This window comes from Panthera tigris, chromosome C2, assembly GCF_018350195.1.
Source record: "Panthera tigris isolate Pti1 chromosome C2, P.tigris_Pti1_mat1.1, whole genome shotgun sequence".
Classification (NCBI taxonomy): domain Eukaryota; kingdom Metazoa; phylum Chordata; class Mammalia; order Carnivora; family Felidae; genus Panthera; species Panthera tigris.
The window spans coordinates 14,310,273-14,329,597 of NC_056668.1; the positions used below are offsets into that span (position 1 = coordinate 14,310,273).

Below are 19,325 nucleotides of genomic sequence, written 5' to 3' on the forward strand. Positions count from 1 at the left end.
CTCATGTGCTGTCTCTCTCTCTCTGTCTCTATCTCTCTCAAAAATAAATAAACGTTAAAAAAAAGTCAAATTCCCAAAATACACAAACAAGGAAAGAATCCTGAAAGCAGCAAATGAAGCAAAGTCCTTAACCTACAAGAGAAGACAGATCAGGTTTGCAGCAGATCTGTCCACAGAAACTTGAAAGGCCAGAATGGAGTTCCACAATATATTCAATGTGTTGAATGGATAAAAATATGCAGCCAAGAATACTCTCTACAACAAGGCTGTCATTCAAAACAGAAGGAGAGACAAAGAGTTTCCCAGACAAACAAAAACTAAAGGTGCTTGTTACCACTAAACCAGCCCTATGGGAAATTTTAAGGGGGACTCTATAAGTGGAGGAAAACAAAACAAAACACCAAAAGCAACAAAGACTAGAAAGGATCAGAGAACATCATCAGAAACACGAACTCTACAGGTAACACAATAGCATTAAATTCATATTTTTCAATAGTCAACTGTGAATGCTCCAGTCAAAAACACAGGGTATTGGAATGTTTGAAAAAAAAAAACCCAAAACAATATCCATCTATATGTGGCCTACAAGAGACTCATTTTAGACCTAGGACATAAAAAGAAAGCTGGAGTAGCCATACTTATATCAGACAAATTATATTTTAAAACAAAGACTGTAACAAGAGATGAAGAAAGGCATTACATCATAATTAAAGGATCTATCCATCAAGAAGTTTGGGGAAATTGGTTCAAGAATTCCTTATACGTACATAAATGGGTTGAAAAAAGCTTTGGGCAGAAAGCCACCACCACAGGGCAAAAGCACCCAAAGTTAATCATTAAGTAGAAAAAAGCTTAAGGTGGGAAGCCGCTGCCACAGGGCAAAATTTCCCAGAGTTAGTTAGTGAGGTATTATGATGGAGTCAAGAGTAGCTGGTATATTATCTGCAAGAGGCTACTTTCCATCTGACATTTGTACACTTTGATCACAACTTCAAACTCCACTTGCCTCCCCCCCCCCCAGACCTTTGCTTCTTACACACACAAGTTAATGATTACTATCTGATTGTTTTCTTCACATTCACCATGTGTGGAAGATCTTGAGAGATCAATGAACATGAAGACAAAATCCCTGTTTGGGATCCTTGTCTTCTCCCAAACATTAGCCTTCCTCATTTTCATTTCTGCATCTGCTCTCTTGCTGGACAAGAAAGAACTCCAGACTCATTGTCTGTGACAAAGAAGATCTAACAGTTGTAAATATTTATGCTCCCAACTTGAAAGCACCCAAATACATGATACAATTAATTACAAACATAGAGAAACTTACTGATAATAATAGAATAATAGTAGGGGACTTTAGCACCCCATTACAACAGAGGACAGATCATCTAAGCAGAAAATCAACAAGGAAGCAATGGCTTTGAATGACACGGTGGACCAGATGGACTCAACATATATTCAGAACTTTTCATTCTAAGGAAGCAGAATACACTTTCCTTTTGAGTGCACTAGAACATTCTCCAGAATAGATCACATACTGGCTCATAAGTCAGCCTTCAACAAGTACAAAAAGATTGAGGTCATACCATGCATATTTTCAGATCACAATGCTATGAAACTTGAAGTGAACCACAAGACAAAATTTGGAAAGCCCTCAAATACATGGAAGTTAAAGAACATCCTATTAAAGAATGAATGAGTTAATCAAGAAATTAAAGAAGACCTGAGCCAAAGTCAGAAGCTTAATTGACTGAGCCACTCAGGCACCCCTGTTGGATTTGTATATACCAATAATGAAGCAGCAGAAAAACAAATCAAGGAATACAGATACAACTGCACTTAAAACACTAAGATACCTAGGAATACACCTAACTAAAGAGGTAAAAGATCTATACTCTGAAAACTATAGAGCACTTATGAAAGAAATGGAAGAGGACAAAAAGAAATGGAAAAACATTCCATGCTCATGGATTGGAAGAACAAACACTGTTAAAATGTCTATACTATCCAAAACAATCTACAAATTCAATGTAATCCCTATCAAAATACCACCAGCATTTTCACAGAGCTAGAACAAACAATCCTAAAATTTGTATGGAACCATCAAAGACCCTGAATAGCCAAAGCAATCCTGAAAAAGAAAAACAAAACTGGAGGCATCACAATTCTGGATTTAAAGCTACATTACAAAACTGTAGTCATCAAGACAATACTGTACTGGCACAAAAACAGACACATGGATCAATGGAACAGAAGAGAAAACCCAGAAATGGACCCACAAATGTATGGTCGACTAATCTTTGACAAAGCAGTAAAGAATATCCAATGGGGAAAAAACAGTCTCTTTAACAAATGGTGTTGGGAAAATTGGATGGTGACAAGCAGAACAATGCAACTGGACCACTTTCTATAGCATACATAAAAATAAATTCAAAATGGATGAAAGATCTAAATATGAAACAGGAAACCATCAAAATCCTAGAGGCGGCAACTTCTTTGACCTTGGCTGGAGCAACTTCTTACTAGACACATTGCTGAAGGCAAGGAAAATAAAAAGTAAATATGATAACATCATGTTGACATCAAGATAAAAAGGTTCTGAACAGTGAAGGAACCAAGCAATAAAACTAAAAGATAGCCGATGGAATGGGAGATGATATTTGCAAATGGCATACCTGATAAAAGATTAGTATCCAAAATCTATAAAGAACTTATCAAACTCAACTCTCAAAAAACAAATAACCCAGTTACAAAATGGGAAGAAAACATGAACAGACACCTTTCCAAATAAGACATCCAGTGGCTAACAGATATGAAAAGATGCTCAACATCACTCATCATCAGGAAAATACAAATCAAAACCACAATGAGATGCTACTTCACACCTGTCAGAATGGCTAAAATTAACAACACAAGAAACAACAGGTGATGGTGAGGATGAGGAGAAAGGAGAACCCTCTTGCTCTGTTGGTGGGAATGACAAGGGGTGCATCCACTCTGGAGAACAGTATGGAAGTTCCTCAAGAAACTAAAAATAGAACTACCCTCTGATCCAGCAATTGCACTATTAGGCATTATCCAAAGGATACAAAAATACAGATTCAAAGAAGTACATCCACCTTAATGTCTATAGTAGTTTATCAACAATAGCCAAACTATAGAGAGAGCCCAAATGTCCATCGACGGATGAATGGTTAAAGAAGATATAGTATGTATATACTACATCCCACATTATATACATATATAATGGAATATTACTCATCCATCAAAAAGAATGAAATCTTGTCATTTGTAATGACATGGATGGAGCTAGAATGTATTATAATAAGAAAAATAAGTCAATTAGAGAAAGAAAAATACCATATGATTTCATTAATATGTGGAATTTAAGAAACAAAACAGATGAACATATGGGAAGGGATGGGAAAGAGGAGAGATAGAAATAAACCACAAGAGACTTTTAGCGATAGAGAACAAATTATGGGTTGATGGAGGTAGGTCAGTGGTTGATGGGCTAGATGGATGATGGGTACGAAGTAGGGCACTTGTGATGAGCACTGGGTGTTGTATGAAACACTGAATTCTACTCCTGCAACCAATATGTAACTGTATATTAACTAACTAAAATTTAAATTAAAAAAAAACAAAAAAATTAAGATGTAATGCTATAAAATGTTAAAAAATAACATAGAAGGCAAGAAAAATAATCAGAGTAACAAGAATTAGAAGAAACAAATAGAAAACAAATAATAAAGTGGCAGACTTAGTTGCTAACATATCAACAATTTCATTGAATGCACATGGTCTAAATACAACAGCCAAAAGACAGAGATTGGAAAAGTGCATTAAAAAAATCCAACATGACCTACCTATATTCTGTTCATAAGAAACTGACTTCAAATTCATTGACATAGGTAGGCTGAAAGTAAAAGGATGGAAAAAGTTAGGCTCTATAATTGTTAACAAACTAAAGAAGGAGTGGCCACATTAAGACCAGATAAAATAGACCTCACATCAAAGAAAATTACCAGAGACAAAGAGAACTATTACATATTTTATGAGGATTAATCCACCAGGAAAAATAATAATTCTAAGTATACACCAAACAACAGTCTCAAAACATATGAATAAAATGTGATCCAGTTGAAAATAGAAATAGAGAAATTTACAATTACACTTGGATATTTTCAACTCCCCTTCTGACAAACTGATAGAACTAGTATGCAGAAAATAACCCAAGAGACAGATGATCTGAAGAACACAATCAGTCAAAAGAGTTTTTCATACATAGAATTCACCCAGCAGTGAGAATATATACATAGTTTTTGTTTTTGTTTTGTTGTTGTTTGTTTGTTTGCTTGTTTGTTTGTTTTTTAGGCTAGTCTCTAAGGTTTGCCCTGCACCCAGGAGGGCTCTTAGCCATCTTTCCTCCTGGTTCTCTCTGGTAAACTAGCCAGCTGATGGTTTAGCTTGTTGTCTTAGAGCAACAAACTTCCTCTTAATTGCTTATCATCAAAATCTCTATTGTTTGAAGCATACCCTTAAGTTTGAATTTCCTACACACTATTCTAAATAAACTAATTCATTTGAAGAAGTGTTCAGAGCTCTCTGTTTTACTTTTCATTTATTTTTATTTATTTTTAACATTTTTAAATTTATTTTTGAGAGAGAGAGAGAGAGAGACAGAACGTGAGCGGGGGAGAGGACAGAGAGAGACAGAGACACAGAATCCGAAGCAGGATCTAGGCTCTGAGCTGTCCACACAGAGCCCGACGTGGAGTTCAAACCCACCAACTGTGAGATCATGACCTGAGCCAAAGTTGGACACTTAACTAGCTGAGCCACCCAGGCACCCCAGAGCTCTTTGTTTTTATGGCTTGCCTCCTGCTCTGTGCAAAATATCTGAGCAACTACTCCAGAACTGGAGATAGAAACAGTTGTTTGCTTATTCTCTCATAGAGACACATCTGCATTACTAGTAGTCACTGGGCTTGGGCAGTAGCCTCTAGGTTTTTAGGTTTGATGTACACGTCCTGTCATGAAACCTCCTTCCTATGAATGGTGTGATGGAAAGCAAGATAGGGACTTATGGCTGTTAGCTTTTTGGGTGATGGGTAAAGCTTGGCACTACAGGTAGGAATGGGTAGATGAAGGGAACCACCTACCGCTTGGCCAAGTTCACTTGCAACTTAGTCATTGCAACACAGAACAAGAGATCATGAGATATACTAATGGCCTGCCTACACAGGAGAGATGCTGTAGCCTTTGACAACAAAGAGGGGGTACTATTTTTATGGCCTCCTTTTCCCAGTGTTGACCTTCTGCCATATTAACCTGGAGGAGAAGAAACAGAAGGAGCAGATTATAGCTTAAGTAGATCAAGACTCTCACTAAACCTAGATTATGTTGATTTTTTTGAATGAATGTTTCTTCATCTGTTTTGTGTCCTTGGGACAATTTCAGAAAGACTTGAATTTTTTTAAGCGTGTAATATATCTGAAGAGGGCCTGATATCTGATGGCCACTTTTTAAGTGTGTGAGATTGAGCCAAAAGCCATAGCTTCCACATGGCTTCCACTCTGACCTTTTCGACTGCTTTAAGACAGGGCCCTCTGTTGACCTGCCTTTTAAGACTTCTGCCCACTATGGCAGGACCAAAGCCAAACTTATTAGAAAGGGACTTACCTTAGTGTTTCTCCCTCTAGTTTCACTGCCTGTCAATGTTTGTAGATGTCAGAGTGGTACAATTATGTGTTGTCTGTTTTCAATTGATGGAGGATAAACAGACATCCTCTGGATGCCTTCAGGAAACATGCATTTTGTTGCTGGTTAAGAGTTTTTCCAGCTTCATACTTTAATAGCCATTCAGGAAGTAATTTTGTATGAATCTTAAATTAGTTGTAAAGGCCCCAAATTCTAACATAGTCATTAAATGTTTAGAAGATATTGTTGTGTTATACTTTACCATTATTGACATCATCATTAACATTAATAATAAATGGGGTAAATGAAGAAGTGTTATTATGAACATCTTTGCTGAACACAAACCAAACTAGAAGGCTCAAGGCTGCACTTTCCAGCCTATAGTTGGGTCAAAGTTGCATTTCGTGAATTTGGTCTACCTGAATTACTGCTTTGTTATGAATAATAAAAGGTCATTGGCTTGAAGGCAGGCAAATATCAACCTCTGTGAAAAATTTAGGGAAGCAGACTTAAATTCTGTGTTCACTCTATGCCCACGTTGGAATCGCAGGCAGAATAGCTACCTGTGTAACCACCATGCATAGATTGAGTTTGAGAATATATTTTGTCGGTGAGTGACAAGAAACAGGCATCCTATATAATTTAGAGGAAAACAGTTACAGTTGCCCAGAACCACAAATTCAACTGCTGAGTATCAAGAAACAATGAAATTGAATGAAGCATTAAGTCAGGGGGCACTGTTTTTACCAATGATTTTAGCCAAACACTGGAGATACTGAAGATGAGGCTTTGATAAGACCAAGGTATATTACAGTAGCCTTTGGATCTGCCCATGAAAACACATTTTGCCAAAGTGCTGGTTGAATACAGCGATCAGGGCTAACACATCCATATTATCAACTATACATTGCCAAAGGGTGAGCAAACTGTCTCTCTTTCTTTCACACATACAGCAATATATATATATATATATATATATATATATATATATATATATATATAAACACACATGTATAGTGTATACTGTGCATTTGTAAAATAAGATTACTTTCAGTGAAAAATGAATTTGGATATTTTTTCAAATGGAATTGTTAAGGTTGCTTATATTTAATCATATATGAATAACACAACATTGAGGTTCTTTGTTTTTGTTTTAAATTGTTAGAAACTCTAGATAATAGATCAAAGAAGCCCTGATGTGGTTCTTATAGGCCAAGATTTGGTTGTCATTGTTTGAATAGCCCATAATACTGTTATTATAAATAATGGAGGGGATACACATAGTGCCTCACAGGGTAATGATCTATAACGATCAACAATCTAGATTTCTGAGAAGAATCCAGAAGACCAGAATCTTCCATAGCAGCATGGACGATAAGAGGCATATCCATAGCCACTGTAGTAGCCATATCCCAGGCCTCCATGGCCATAGCTCAGGCCATCATAGTAGTTGCTGTAGAAGCTCATGTGTGAGAAGAAGGCTCAGAAGAACAGAGTCAGTTTCTAGAGCTTTAAGTTTATAATATACCCAGAACCTTACAAACAAACTGAGTGGTATGTGGGGCAAACCACAGGCACTGTTGGATTCATGTTTCAAACTAGTTGGTATTAAAACCATCTCAAGAATTTCTCGTGACCAATATATTTAAGACAACTTTACTGTGTGTCAGGATGCCTATAATGAAATCATGTGCCTTTGATGAGAGATTCTTCTACTTTGGTGACTTGTTTATTCCAGATTCCAAATTTAGACTATGTTATTGCTACCATGCCATCATATAACCTATGCAGATTCTACCTGTGTAAAACCCTAGTTTTATTTAATAATATTCTCCTTACACCTGAATATTTTCTGTCTTGGGAACAAAAGGGTAGTTTCAAAGGGGGAGAGAAAGATGGAAAAATTGTGGGAGAGGAGACATAGTGCCAGGATTGTAAACATTGTAAACATTGGATGACTAAGTGTTTTATCTTTTTTGGGGGGAGTAATATTATTAGCTTTGGTTTTTACTTCACATGTACACGTAATCTATAATTTTATACATGACCCCAAACCAGACAGTGACCTTGAAGTTTGACCCAATTACCCCTAAATATATAGAAAAGAAGGGACTTATTTTATTAGAAATTTGAGTTTTAAAGGATGCCAGAAACTCTCAAGTGGTTTATTGATGTCATGCACTGTTGGGTATGTTGCCCCGAAAAGACACATCTCTTCTAGTTTCCTTGCTCAAAATGTATACCCTCAATCTAGGTATGATAAAAATTCGGACAAATCCAAATTGGAAACTCTTCTACAAAACACCCAGATCTTTCAAGCTGTCAAGGCCAGGAAGGCCAAGGAAAGACAGAGAACTGTCACTAATTGGAAGAGACTAAAAAGATCCTGCAACTAAATGCAGTGTGAATTGGATTCTGAAACATAAAAAGGACACTAATGGAAAAAAATGGTGAAACAAAATCTATAGTTTATTTTATTTTATTTTTAATTTTTTTAACGTTTCTTTATTTTTGAGAGACAGAGAGAGGCAGAGAATGAGCAGGGGAGGGGCAGAGAGAGAGGGAGACACAGAATCTGAAGCAGGTCCCAGGCCCTGAGCTGTCAGCACAGAGCCCGACACAGGGGTTCAACCCATGAACCGTGAGATCATGACCTGAGCTGAAATCAGATGCTTAACACAGGCACCCGTAAAATCTACAGTTTAAAGTATTGTTCAAAGTTAATTTCTTTGGTTTGATAAATATACCATGGTTATGAAAGATGTTAACATTATAGAGCATTGAGTGTTGGGCATATAAGAGTTTTCTGTATTATTTTGGCAACTTTCTATAGGTCTAAAGTTATTCCAAAATATGAAGTTAAAAAGAAAAGTAAAAATAATCTTTCATTTTATTGACTTGGCCTTTTACTAATTCACTTGTCAAATTTTATTAAGAACGAACTATATACTAGACACTATTATGAGCACTGGGATGGGGCAATGAACAGGACAGACAAGGATGCTATTGTTGCAGAACTTATGTTCTAGACTAAGTAGGGGCAGAAAATTCAAGACGGACAAAGATTAAGGGAGTGAATGAGATAACTTCTGATAGTGATGAGTCTCTGTAAATAATAAATCAAGATGAGCTAAAGAAAACTTCAAGAGTTATTGGTGAAGGATTACTTCAGACTGACTGGTCATGGAAAGCTTCACTGAAAGAAGAAGAGAAAGATAAGCCATTCTCGATGTTACTTCAAGAGATCAAAGGCAGAGACTTTAAGGTAGAAACAAGCTAGGGCCATTTGAAGAGCCGAGAAACCACTGTGATCTATATATTATAATGGAGAGGAATCATATGAGCTCATAGATGTAGTCAAGGCTCTGAGATGCAGGGTCATGTCGGCTGTATTTGCTAAGCTTCGGGGTTGCTAGGTGTAGCAAATAAATATTGAAATTCAAATTTAACTGCATGCCTGGTAGGTACTCAAGCCATCCTAATGTGGGTAGTAGACACTGAAGGATTATCAAGGAGGGCCATGATCTGATCTGTGCCACGCATGCTTTGAGACATAAAAGGAAAGAATGAAAAAGTCTGGGTAGTATAAATAATCATCAACTTAATTTTGTCATGTTAAATTTCTAATGATGATTAATCTATGAAGATATATACATTTATATATTAAGATTAGAAGTATATGAAATATTATATATAATACACCTGCAATGAGATTGGAAATATAAATAGAGACGGATTGGAGAAGAGAATGTATACAAAGTGATCCATCTAACAAGAGTTTGGGTAGAGACCAGAGACCATAAGTGGGGCAAATACCTAGCAAGACATTCTCACATTTGAGGGTAAAATCTGAGACGTAAAAAGACAGGACACTTAGAAGAAGCAGTTACCGAGGTTGGGATTAAACCAAGTGTGCCTGGTAGGCTGAAGGTGAAGGTTGGAGAGCCTTTCAGGAATGAAGACAGAAGTTGGTGAATCTGAACGCTGCTCAGAGGCTGAGTAAAATAAAGACTTGACCTCTAGATTTGGCAGGACTGCGGTCTTGATGACCTCAGTAAGAGCAGTCTCAGAAGCATATTGGAGATGAAATATCGAAACACAGGACCAGAGCGATAAAGGTTCTCAGAACACTGCCATGGAAATACACTTGTGAAGTTTTGTTATGAGGCAGGATATAGAAATGGGGATTATTCGGAAGAGTACTAATTTATGATAATAGAATATATTGAGAATGGAGTATATTTAGGACAACACACCAGAAAAGATAGAAAAAAAGAAAAAGGCAAGTGCGAAGCTTTCATTGCTATTATCAGAGAGAATAACTTAATTTTTCAGGAGAACCACATTAATTTTAGGAAGTAAATTCTAGAGAGATAAATGTATAGCAAATGTTATTACAGATATCATTTGCACAGAATGCAATGTATTCGATATCCTTTTAAATCAAATACAAAAACCTTAATTATAGTTTTTTTAATTAACTGATGCAATTCATGTTTACCAAATTTAGGCAATGTTTTAAGAGCGTAAGTATCTTTGAAGAACAATAAAAATCATGCTATTTCCACTATTTTTTCTTAAAAACTAATTGTTTGCTAAGGCTCTGAACTCTGAGAATTGAGTTTATTGCTATTTACTCCGTGGGAAATTTGAATGTCATGTGGTGAAGATGTCCTACACCTATATGTTGGTCCAGCCGATAGTGACTAAACTGTCACAATAATGTGGCACTTTACAAAAAATGCACCTACCAAGAAATGCACCTGGAAAGTACATTCAAAAACATGATCACTGAATGTGATGAATGTGTTGCTGTGATCATTAGTATGAAACAACTTTTTGTTTAAGAGGCTATTTTTTTTTTTGACTCATTTGAAATAGTTACCACGTAAGACAAATTGAATAATTTGGGAAACTCTGTGTCGTTATTCTGATGATCTCCAGAGAGAGTTGATTAAAATGCAGAAGGTGTCTAACTTCTTGAACCATCTTCATGGTGATATAAAGCAGCCCCAATTCCATTCTACAAACCCTGCCTAACATTACTTGAGAGAATAGATAAAATGGTATTTTGCCTAAGAACTATAACCGAATATCAGAAATCAATGTGACTAGATAGATAATACTGCCTTCCCACATGCATTTTTCTCAAATACACAGCAGTACATTTTTTAACTCTAACATAAAACTCCCCCCCACTTTTCTTTGGCATCACTTTAAGATGAGCTATCACACTATTTGAATGAAGATAGTTATAATTCAAGGGTTATACAAGAGGGCTCAGCATGTCGGGTCACAAAGCATACTGTTTTGAGAAAGAAACAGTTCTCTGTCTAAATTTATTAACAAAAATGCATGATGCTAAGCTTATTGGACAGTTACTTAGAATAGTAACTAATGATAGCATATGTAATTAGGACAAAAAAAAAGAAATGTAAAAATTGGATTCCGCCAGAATAACTTGCATTGTCTTGTCCTTCAATAGAAGTTGGACATAAATGAGAATAAAACTCATTGGTATAAGTGCAAAAGTAGAAGATATTTTGTTCAGACCTGTTTCCCTTGAAATTTTAATGAGTTAAGTTATTATCAACATTATGAGCATGAAAGATGCATTATGTTTTCAATATAGAAAAAGCCACTAAATCCCTGAAGAAATTAATTATTTGGATCAAAAGAGAAGAGAAACTCATGAATGAAAAGAAATGCTATTCTCTGTGAAATGTTTTACAATAATATAATTATTTGGGGGCCAAGACCTTAGCAAATGTGTTCTTTCTTGAAATAAAGGATGATTATAGGAGGTTAAAGTGAAGGTCTAATTTGGGGTAGGACTGTGTAGATGTGACTGAGTGCCTCCCCTCATTCAAGTTCTAGACTGGATACATGAAGTCCAGACAAAGCAAATCACCGTAATACCTCTGAAGCTTTATCTTATGTTTGAAGAACAACAAACTAACCCAATTAGTCATAAAATTAGCCAATGACATGACACATGTAGTGGGCGACACCCACATTGAGAGCATATAAAAGGTCTCTGCAGGAAGAAATGTTCACAGTGAAGTGACACTTCTCCTCACCTTCTCTACCCAAGCACAACCTCAACAGCCAACACCATGTGTGGAAGCTACTACGGAAACTCTTATGGAGGCTGCGGCTATGGAGGCTGTGGCTATGGAGGCTGTGGCTATGGAGGCTGTGGCTATGGAGGCTGCGGCTATGGAGGCTGCGGCTATGGAAGCTCTGGCTACAAAGGCTGGGGCTACAGAGGCTGTGGCTATGGAGGCTGTGGCTACAGAGGCCTGGGCTGTGGCTATGGCTCCTGCTATGGCTGTGGCTCTGGCTGTGGCTACTGGTAACAGAGACTCTCACCCTCTACGCCTGGACGTGGGATTCACCAATTCTGAGCCTCACACTGTTGGGTGCTGATTATCCTACATCACAGGTTTTAGACACCACTTTTCTGAAGAGTTGAACTCTGGTGCTCTCTACGTCTGAACGACAAGTCCTTCCTTTCTTGAATATAACCCGTGAAAAGTAGAAGAATGTGAAAATTATCCTCTGAGCTCCTGTGTGGTGTTTCACCCGGATGAGGCTGTCATAGTTCCTGTCTTTTGATTTCCATACTGAATATTTTTCTCCATTTCTCTAATAAACTTCTTCAATTTGGCATAACAATCCTGGTTTTCTTATTTAATATTAATAGTTATCTTTTTGGCTTGTGAAAAATTATTTGTATTAAAGGAACCAATAGCCTTCTTTAGGGGATATTTTCTTTTTATATTTCTAATTCCGTTGCCATACCAAGTCCTTGATTTGTGATACGAAGAAAGTAACAGTCTTTGTAATGGTCAGTTTTCTTCTCTGGTTAAGCAGTAATAATGTGTGACGCTGGGCTATTTTTAAGATAAACAAGACAGTATTTGCCAATTTAGTTAAGCAGTACTATATATTCCATGTACTTTTACATCAAAATTTTCATCTATGTGAAATTCCTTACAAGATATGAGTTTTGATGCATGATTCCAATATCTAGTCTTTGGTTGGGGCATATTTAAGCAACAAGTGTTTCTTATGCTTGTTCCACTCAAGAGTAAAGTGGTTCAAATCCACCCCAGCCTGTTTCCAGCTAACAAGTCTTGTTATGGTTTAAAAAATAATTCTTAAAAGATTATGCCATTTCTAAAACCCATTATGTATTTATGTTTAAAGCTGTTTCATGGCATCCCCCATGAAAACAGGGTACTTGTTTATCCTGAGTTGTTTCTTTCCCATCATTTGTGTGGTTTCACAGTTGTAGCTGTAGTTATTTGCCTTTCCCACGTGTGTGTGTGTGTGTGTGTGTGTGTGTGTGTGTGTGAGACTCATATGTCTGTAAACTTGTCAATTATTTTTTCTTGAAATGTGATTTCTAAATCTTGGACATGAATGAGTTTAAGTGTTGTGCTTAGTTTAAGGTCATGGATATGCCCCAGTTCACAGGTTGATAGCTTCACACTTTGAAATTATTGACCTTGCAAGAAGGAATTAAGATAACTGGAAATATCAAATCTCCAAAGAGACCATATTTTCCCCAAAGTATACCTATGTGAGGACTTGTCTTTCCTATTTATTCTTGAAGCTTAGAATTTTTGTTTAGTATTGAGTAAAAATTAGCCAATCTATGCTTACACATCGAAAGAAATAGTAGATTTTACAACTATTTTAACTTGCTTGGTAAGTCAAAACAGCTGGAGACAAGCAATGCCTTTGATGTAGCTCACGAGCGAAGATTGTTGGTTATGATTTTCCAAGATCTCCGCCCAACATATGTTTTAATGTCACCTAGAATTAATTAACATTCTTAGTAGCTCTAACATATTGAATCTGATGTTAAATGTTACCATTATCATCCCCAAAGAAACGTCCATTTTTGTGCTTATATTGGTTGGTTTGTGTCTTCAAAGTCTTCAAATTATGAATATCTCTAATTGAAACTGAATTATATAGGCATCTTTTACACATTACCCTATTCCTTATCCGTGTCTCTCTTTCTCTAGAGTGACAAACCTCCACCCCAACAACGCTGTGTTTACCCTATCCAACGATATACACAAAATATTTCCTAAATTACCACCCTAAAATGTAAAACATAGGTCTTATGACATTTGAAAAATTATGGAACCCCTTGGAAATTGGTGTTCTTACCTAAATGTGAGGTATAACGGTAGAACCAGTCTTCTCAGATTGCTATGAAATGTTAGTATCTAGTAAATGTAACTTTTTGCTATCTCATGCATGGTTTATTTTCTGAATTCTTTGCATATAAAAGAGTAATTTTCTGTCAAGCTTATTCTGCGCTGCTTCTGTAATTCATATGCCAAAGCTCTGTATATATTTATATTTATAATATATATTTATAATCTAAATAATAATAATAATGTAGCATTTTTTAGCTGTTTACCATAGGACAATCACTTGCCAAGTCCTTTATGCATATCATCCCACAGAAGCACCAGAACAACTCTACAATGTGTTAAAATTACCCTGCTTTACAGCTGAATAAAAGAGCAATGAGTTAACTCACTTTCTCACGGGCAGTTTTAATGTGGCAAAGGAATGTTTTATAACTACTTGTTTGTTTTCTCTGTGCGTGTGAATATAAATTTCTATTGGTTTGTCCTGCTTACATAATTGCCAGGATTTTTTTTCCCCCCACTAAATGCAAAAGAAAGATAAGTTGAGTTACTAGTAGCATTTATTATTAACTAATATTAAATTAGTGTATAATGTGATGACCAAGTTTGTTTTCTAATGCTTCTTCCCCATTAAAAAGTCTTCCATTACATTCTTCCTTCCTCCTTTATTCTCTTCCTGCCACTTTGGTTATGAAATTCCAAGTCTCCTTTGCTAGTCATCTAGAATCTTTGACGTATATGTCTTACTCTACTTGACACAATTGTTGTCTTTTTCTGCTTTTGCTCCAAATTTTAGGAGAGTCTTTCAGTCCTTCCCCCCATCTCAGCTTATGTTGAATTTTCTACCTCCAGTAAATTTAGTACATTTTTCATGACAAATATATGTTTCTTCCCTTTATATTTTGCTGTTTGCTTGTATACTTGTAACAGCATCATCTATGCCATGTGTCCTAAACATTATGAATTTTAGAATTAAAAAAATATGTTAAAGGGTTCTCCCTTATTTTGCAATAGCACTTTGATAGATGGGCTTATTCCAAGCCCTTAGATAGATTCTATGATTTTTGCAACTTTTTTTTTAAAAGAGAGAGAGAGAGAGAAAGAGAGAGAGAGAGAAAGAGAGAGAATGTGAGCAGGGGAGAGGGGCAGAGGGTGAGAGGCAAAGAACCTCAATCAGGCTCCACACTGAGCATGGAGCCTGATGCAGGGCTCACTCTCACCACCCTGAGATCACAACTTGAACTGAAATCAAGACTTGGATATTTAACCGACTAAGCCACCCAAGCATCCCCCAACTAATTTCTTTCTCAATGGATATATATCCAATATCTCTTTTTTAAAAATGTTTTTTATTTATTTTTGAGAGAGAGAGAGAGAGAGAGAGAGAAGGGCAGGGCAGGAGCAAAGAGAGAGGGAGACACAGAATCTGAAGCAGGCTCCAGGCTCTGAACTGTCAACATAGAGCCCGACATGGGTCTCAAACTCACGAACAGTGAGATCATGACCTGAGCCAAAGTCGGACACTCAACTGACTGAGCCACCCCAGATGCCCTGATATCCAATCTCTTTTTTAGGGAACTTTGGAATTTACCAGGGCAACTGAAGTCTAGGAAAAGAGAATATCTAAATTTTTAGAATGCTATTGTCATAGGGTCTGAGCTCACGTTTATATAGGGACACTAAATACAAGAATTGTCTCTATTAAGCTGGAGGCACACAAAGACCAGATGTCAGTCAGAGTTCTGATCCAAATCTGTCTCACCATGGGATTAATGGTTCCGTAAACCCATTTCACAGTAATTTCGGCAGTCTTGTGGGCATAAATAGCATGGATATACATAGAAGCTATGTTCCCTCACCAGTATAGTGGGAATGTTCGAATGGAAGACCCTGAAAAAATATATATAAAGAGAGAAAGGAGGATTTATGATAGGCATTGTCTCACAGAATTATGGAGGCTGAAAAGTCTCACAATTTGCTATCTACAAGCTGGGGAACTGGGAAAGCCAGTGGAATGTGAGTCCAAAGGCCTTGAGAACCAGAAGCACCAATGTCTGAAGGCAGACGATGGGCATCCTGGGTCAGGCAGAGAGCAAATTCACCCTTTCTCTCCCTTTTTGTTCTATTTATGCCCTCAGCAGATTGGATGATGCCCACTCACCTTGGTGAGGGTGACTGACCTTCCCTATTTAGTTTATGAACTCAAATGCTAATCTCATCTAGGAACATCCTCACAGACACATCTAGAAATAATGTTGTATCAACTATCTGGGCATCCATTAGCCCAGTCAAGTTAACACATAAAATTAACCATCACAGCATAGAATGACAGGGATTATTGCCACCATTAAAGACTTATAGGATGTAGGAATAGTGATACCCATCACATACACACTTGATTCATTATTGTTCTTCCTGCAAAATTCAGTTTTTGGCAAACCCCCATGTGCGAGTTGTAGCACAGATGGCTAGGTTTCTGGAGCAAGGCCATATTGTGGCAGAATATATTCACAGCGCAAAAAGAAGCTCCTGGCATACTAATGGACCCAAGCAGAGACTGAACATCTGTCACTATGCAACATCAAATGACGATGTGTGCTGACCTTCATGACTGGGTACTCTCAGACCCACCAAGTCATAAATTTTGGCAGACTTAGCGGCAGGAGTCTGATGTTAAGTGGTAATATAGATTCAGAGTCAGTTAGAGCAGGTGCAAAGGGCATGAATGAGTTGCACGTGTTCCCTGCCTAAAGACTTAGGGGGCCTAAAGCCTACCTGTAGCACTGAAGTCTTTCTATCAGTTCACTGCTATAGCCCTACGGGGGTGTTCAGATGACTAAATGGCAGAGCGAGAATACATTCAGGCCTGGTTCATGGATGGGTCTTCTCAATACGTTGGAATTAGCCTGAAAATGGACTGCTGTTGCATTCGGAATTGCTCTGAGAAAGAATAGTCAGGGAAAATGTTCCCAGGAGACAGAGCTTTCTAGAAGGATACCCAATCATGAAATTTACGTGGAGAGAGATGTGGTCTGAGGTAAGAACATACAAGGACATTTGGACAGTTATTAATAGTTTGGTTAGTTGTTCAGGGGTCAGAAAGAGTATGATTAAACAAAGAGATCTGGGGAGGAATTGTACAGATGGACATATTGGAGTGGATACGAATTAAGTAGATATTTGAGCTTGATGTCAGTTTTCACCATAGCGCATCCACAACAGAGAACATACGAAACAATCAGGTGGACAGTGACTCAGCCAGGAAATGTCTAACAGCTTCTGTCATCTGTAATAACAGCATATGTGCAATGGGCCCAAGAATAGAATAGCCATAGTGGTAGAACTATTTCTTCTTTTACAAAGCTGATCTAGCTGATATTGGAATTGAATATCCAATCCGAAAGCATCAAAGGGTTTTTCTGAGCCCTTAATGTGGTACCATACTTAGAGGATTCCAACCAGCTCTTTCTGGCAAGTTGATTTTATCAGGCGCCTTCCATATAGATGGAAGTTGCTATTTAATAAGAATGATAGATATTCTGGGTATGGGTTTGTCTCAGCTGCCCACAGTGACATGATCATCACCAGTATCTGAGACATGTGGTGGCTTATTTATCATCACAGAATTCTGCACAACATTGCTTTGGACTGAGACAGTCTCTGAGAAGAAAGTGAAATAATACACCCATTGCTATGAGATCTATTCATCTTAGCACATACCACATCAGCCCGCTGAAATGGCTTCTTAAAATGCTGCGAATGAATGTGCTAAGGATTATAGTTTGTGAGATTTGGTATTGTCTTTACAATGGAGAAATATATTTTTAACCGATGCTACCCTGTCCCCGATATCTAGAATATATTGGTCTGAAAAAAACACCTGTTAGGTAAAATTGCTCTCTTTCACCATGACTCCCTGGGACCCACTAGTTAATGAATTAATATAGAGTTTTTGCCTACCTGGTAATCATGGGCTCCACCTACCAGTAGACAGAGAAATTAATTACAGTGTTGATTATTATGAAGAGATATAGTTCTGCTCTATAGTGGGAGTTTGAATGTCCATGGCAGAAACTCACAGGATCTACTGGGGTTGCTTCTATTCCCAAAGGACTGCTGTACACGGGCACAAGACCTGAGGGGTCAGGCTTCTCAGGATAAAGTTTTAGCTACCAAGACCAGCAGAGGTGCCAGAAAACTCTGAAGGCAATGGAGAATAGGTAATAAAGAACAGAGACAATGAATGTCGATTACTGCTTAGAAAGCAGTTTGGAGCTGAAAGGAGACTTTGGCTGGTCCGACCAATCTTTTTGCTGTTCTTTAATAGTGTTTTGTTTTTCAGAATTCATGACCGGCTATTGTCTTTAAGGAGTGGTGACAGAAAAACTTGAACATAACATGAGATACGCCTGCACCTGAGTGATGTAAAGAATAAACTCTAGATGATGCTTGAGGGTGCTTCATCAGTGTCTCATTCATCATTTCACTCATGCTGATGGCTTCCTAGTGCAAGCCATTGCAGTTCTCAGAATGAAGTCTTTGTCCTTTCAAGTGCCAATGAAGTCATGTCTTTGGAGCAGACTTTAGCTGGTAGAAAAATAGCAGCTATACAGCCACACACACACACACACACACACACACGCACGCGCGCGCACACATTCTTACGCTCAGAAATGATGAAGATAAATAAATGTATGTAAACAAATATATGGCATACTTGCAAATGAGCTTTTATTTAATGAAAAATAAAACCAGAATTTTCCCAAATAAATATTAAGATTGGATTTGTGCACACGTATAGAAACGAACGGATATTTTTTCCGACAAAATCATTGGACAGTCTAGATAATGAATTGATTGGTGACTCTTTTATCACAGGTGGCCTAGGATTTAGATATTAGTGTTAGAAGAGAAAATAACACTAATATAATAATCAACCCTTATATAACAACAAGAACTATCCAAGGTATCAGAAGTCTAGAATACTTCAATAGAAGCCAGAACACCAGTATCTTCCAAAGCAGCATGGACGGTGGCAGGCATAACCATAGCCACCATAGCCACAGCCGTAGCCACAACCCAGGCCACCATAGCCATAGCCCAGGCCGCCATAATAGTTGCCGTAATAGCACATGGTGTCAGGAACAGAGGGTTCAGTTGAGGAGCAGAATCAGTTCCTCGAGTTTGAACTTCATAATCTGCACAGGGCCTTTTATACAACCTGAATGGTATGTGGGTAAACCACAGGCAGAATTGACTCATTTCCAAACAAATGACATTAAAAAAAATCTGAAGAATTCCTTATAACCAATATATTGGGGACTCTATTGCTGTAGTGTCATGTGCCTTTAAAACAAAACTTGTTTCCTAATTACACAGTGTTTGCTTACTTGAGAACCCAGCTTCTAAGAGATCTTATGAGCAAGGCTATAATGTTGTTTATTT

At 37.4% G+C, this 19,325-nt stretch overlaps 2 protein-coding genes across 2 annotated transcripts; one reads left to right on the forward strand and one right to left on the reverse strand.

Annotated features, from left to right (window-relative positions):
- The first annotated feature begins 7,125 nt into the window (after nucleotides 1–7,125).
- Nucleotides 7,126–12,340, forward strand: LOC122241890 (keratin-associated protein 6-3-like). Its single transcript, XM_042998313.1, has 2 exons — nucleotides 7,126–7,172; nucleotides 11,798–12,340. Exons 1-2 carry the CDS (start codon nucleotides 7,126–7,128, stop codon nucleotides 12,060–12,062), a joined length of 312 nt encoding a protein of 103 aa, XP_042854247.1. The 3' UTR covers nucleotides 12,063–12,340.
- A 6,527-nt stretch (nucleotides 12,341–18,867) lies between these two features.
- LOC122242021 (keratin-associated protein 20-2-like) lies at nucleotides 18,868–19,014 on the reverse strand. Its single transcript, XM_042998966.1, has one exon. The coding sequence runs from the start codon at nucleotides 19,012–19,014 to the stop codon at nucleotides 18,868–18,870; it is 147 nt and encodes a 48-aa protein (XP_042854900.1).
- Between the last annotated feature and the right edge of the window lie 311 nt (nucleotides 19,015–19,325).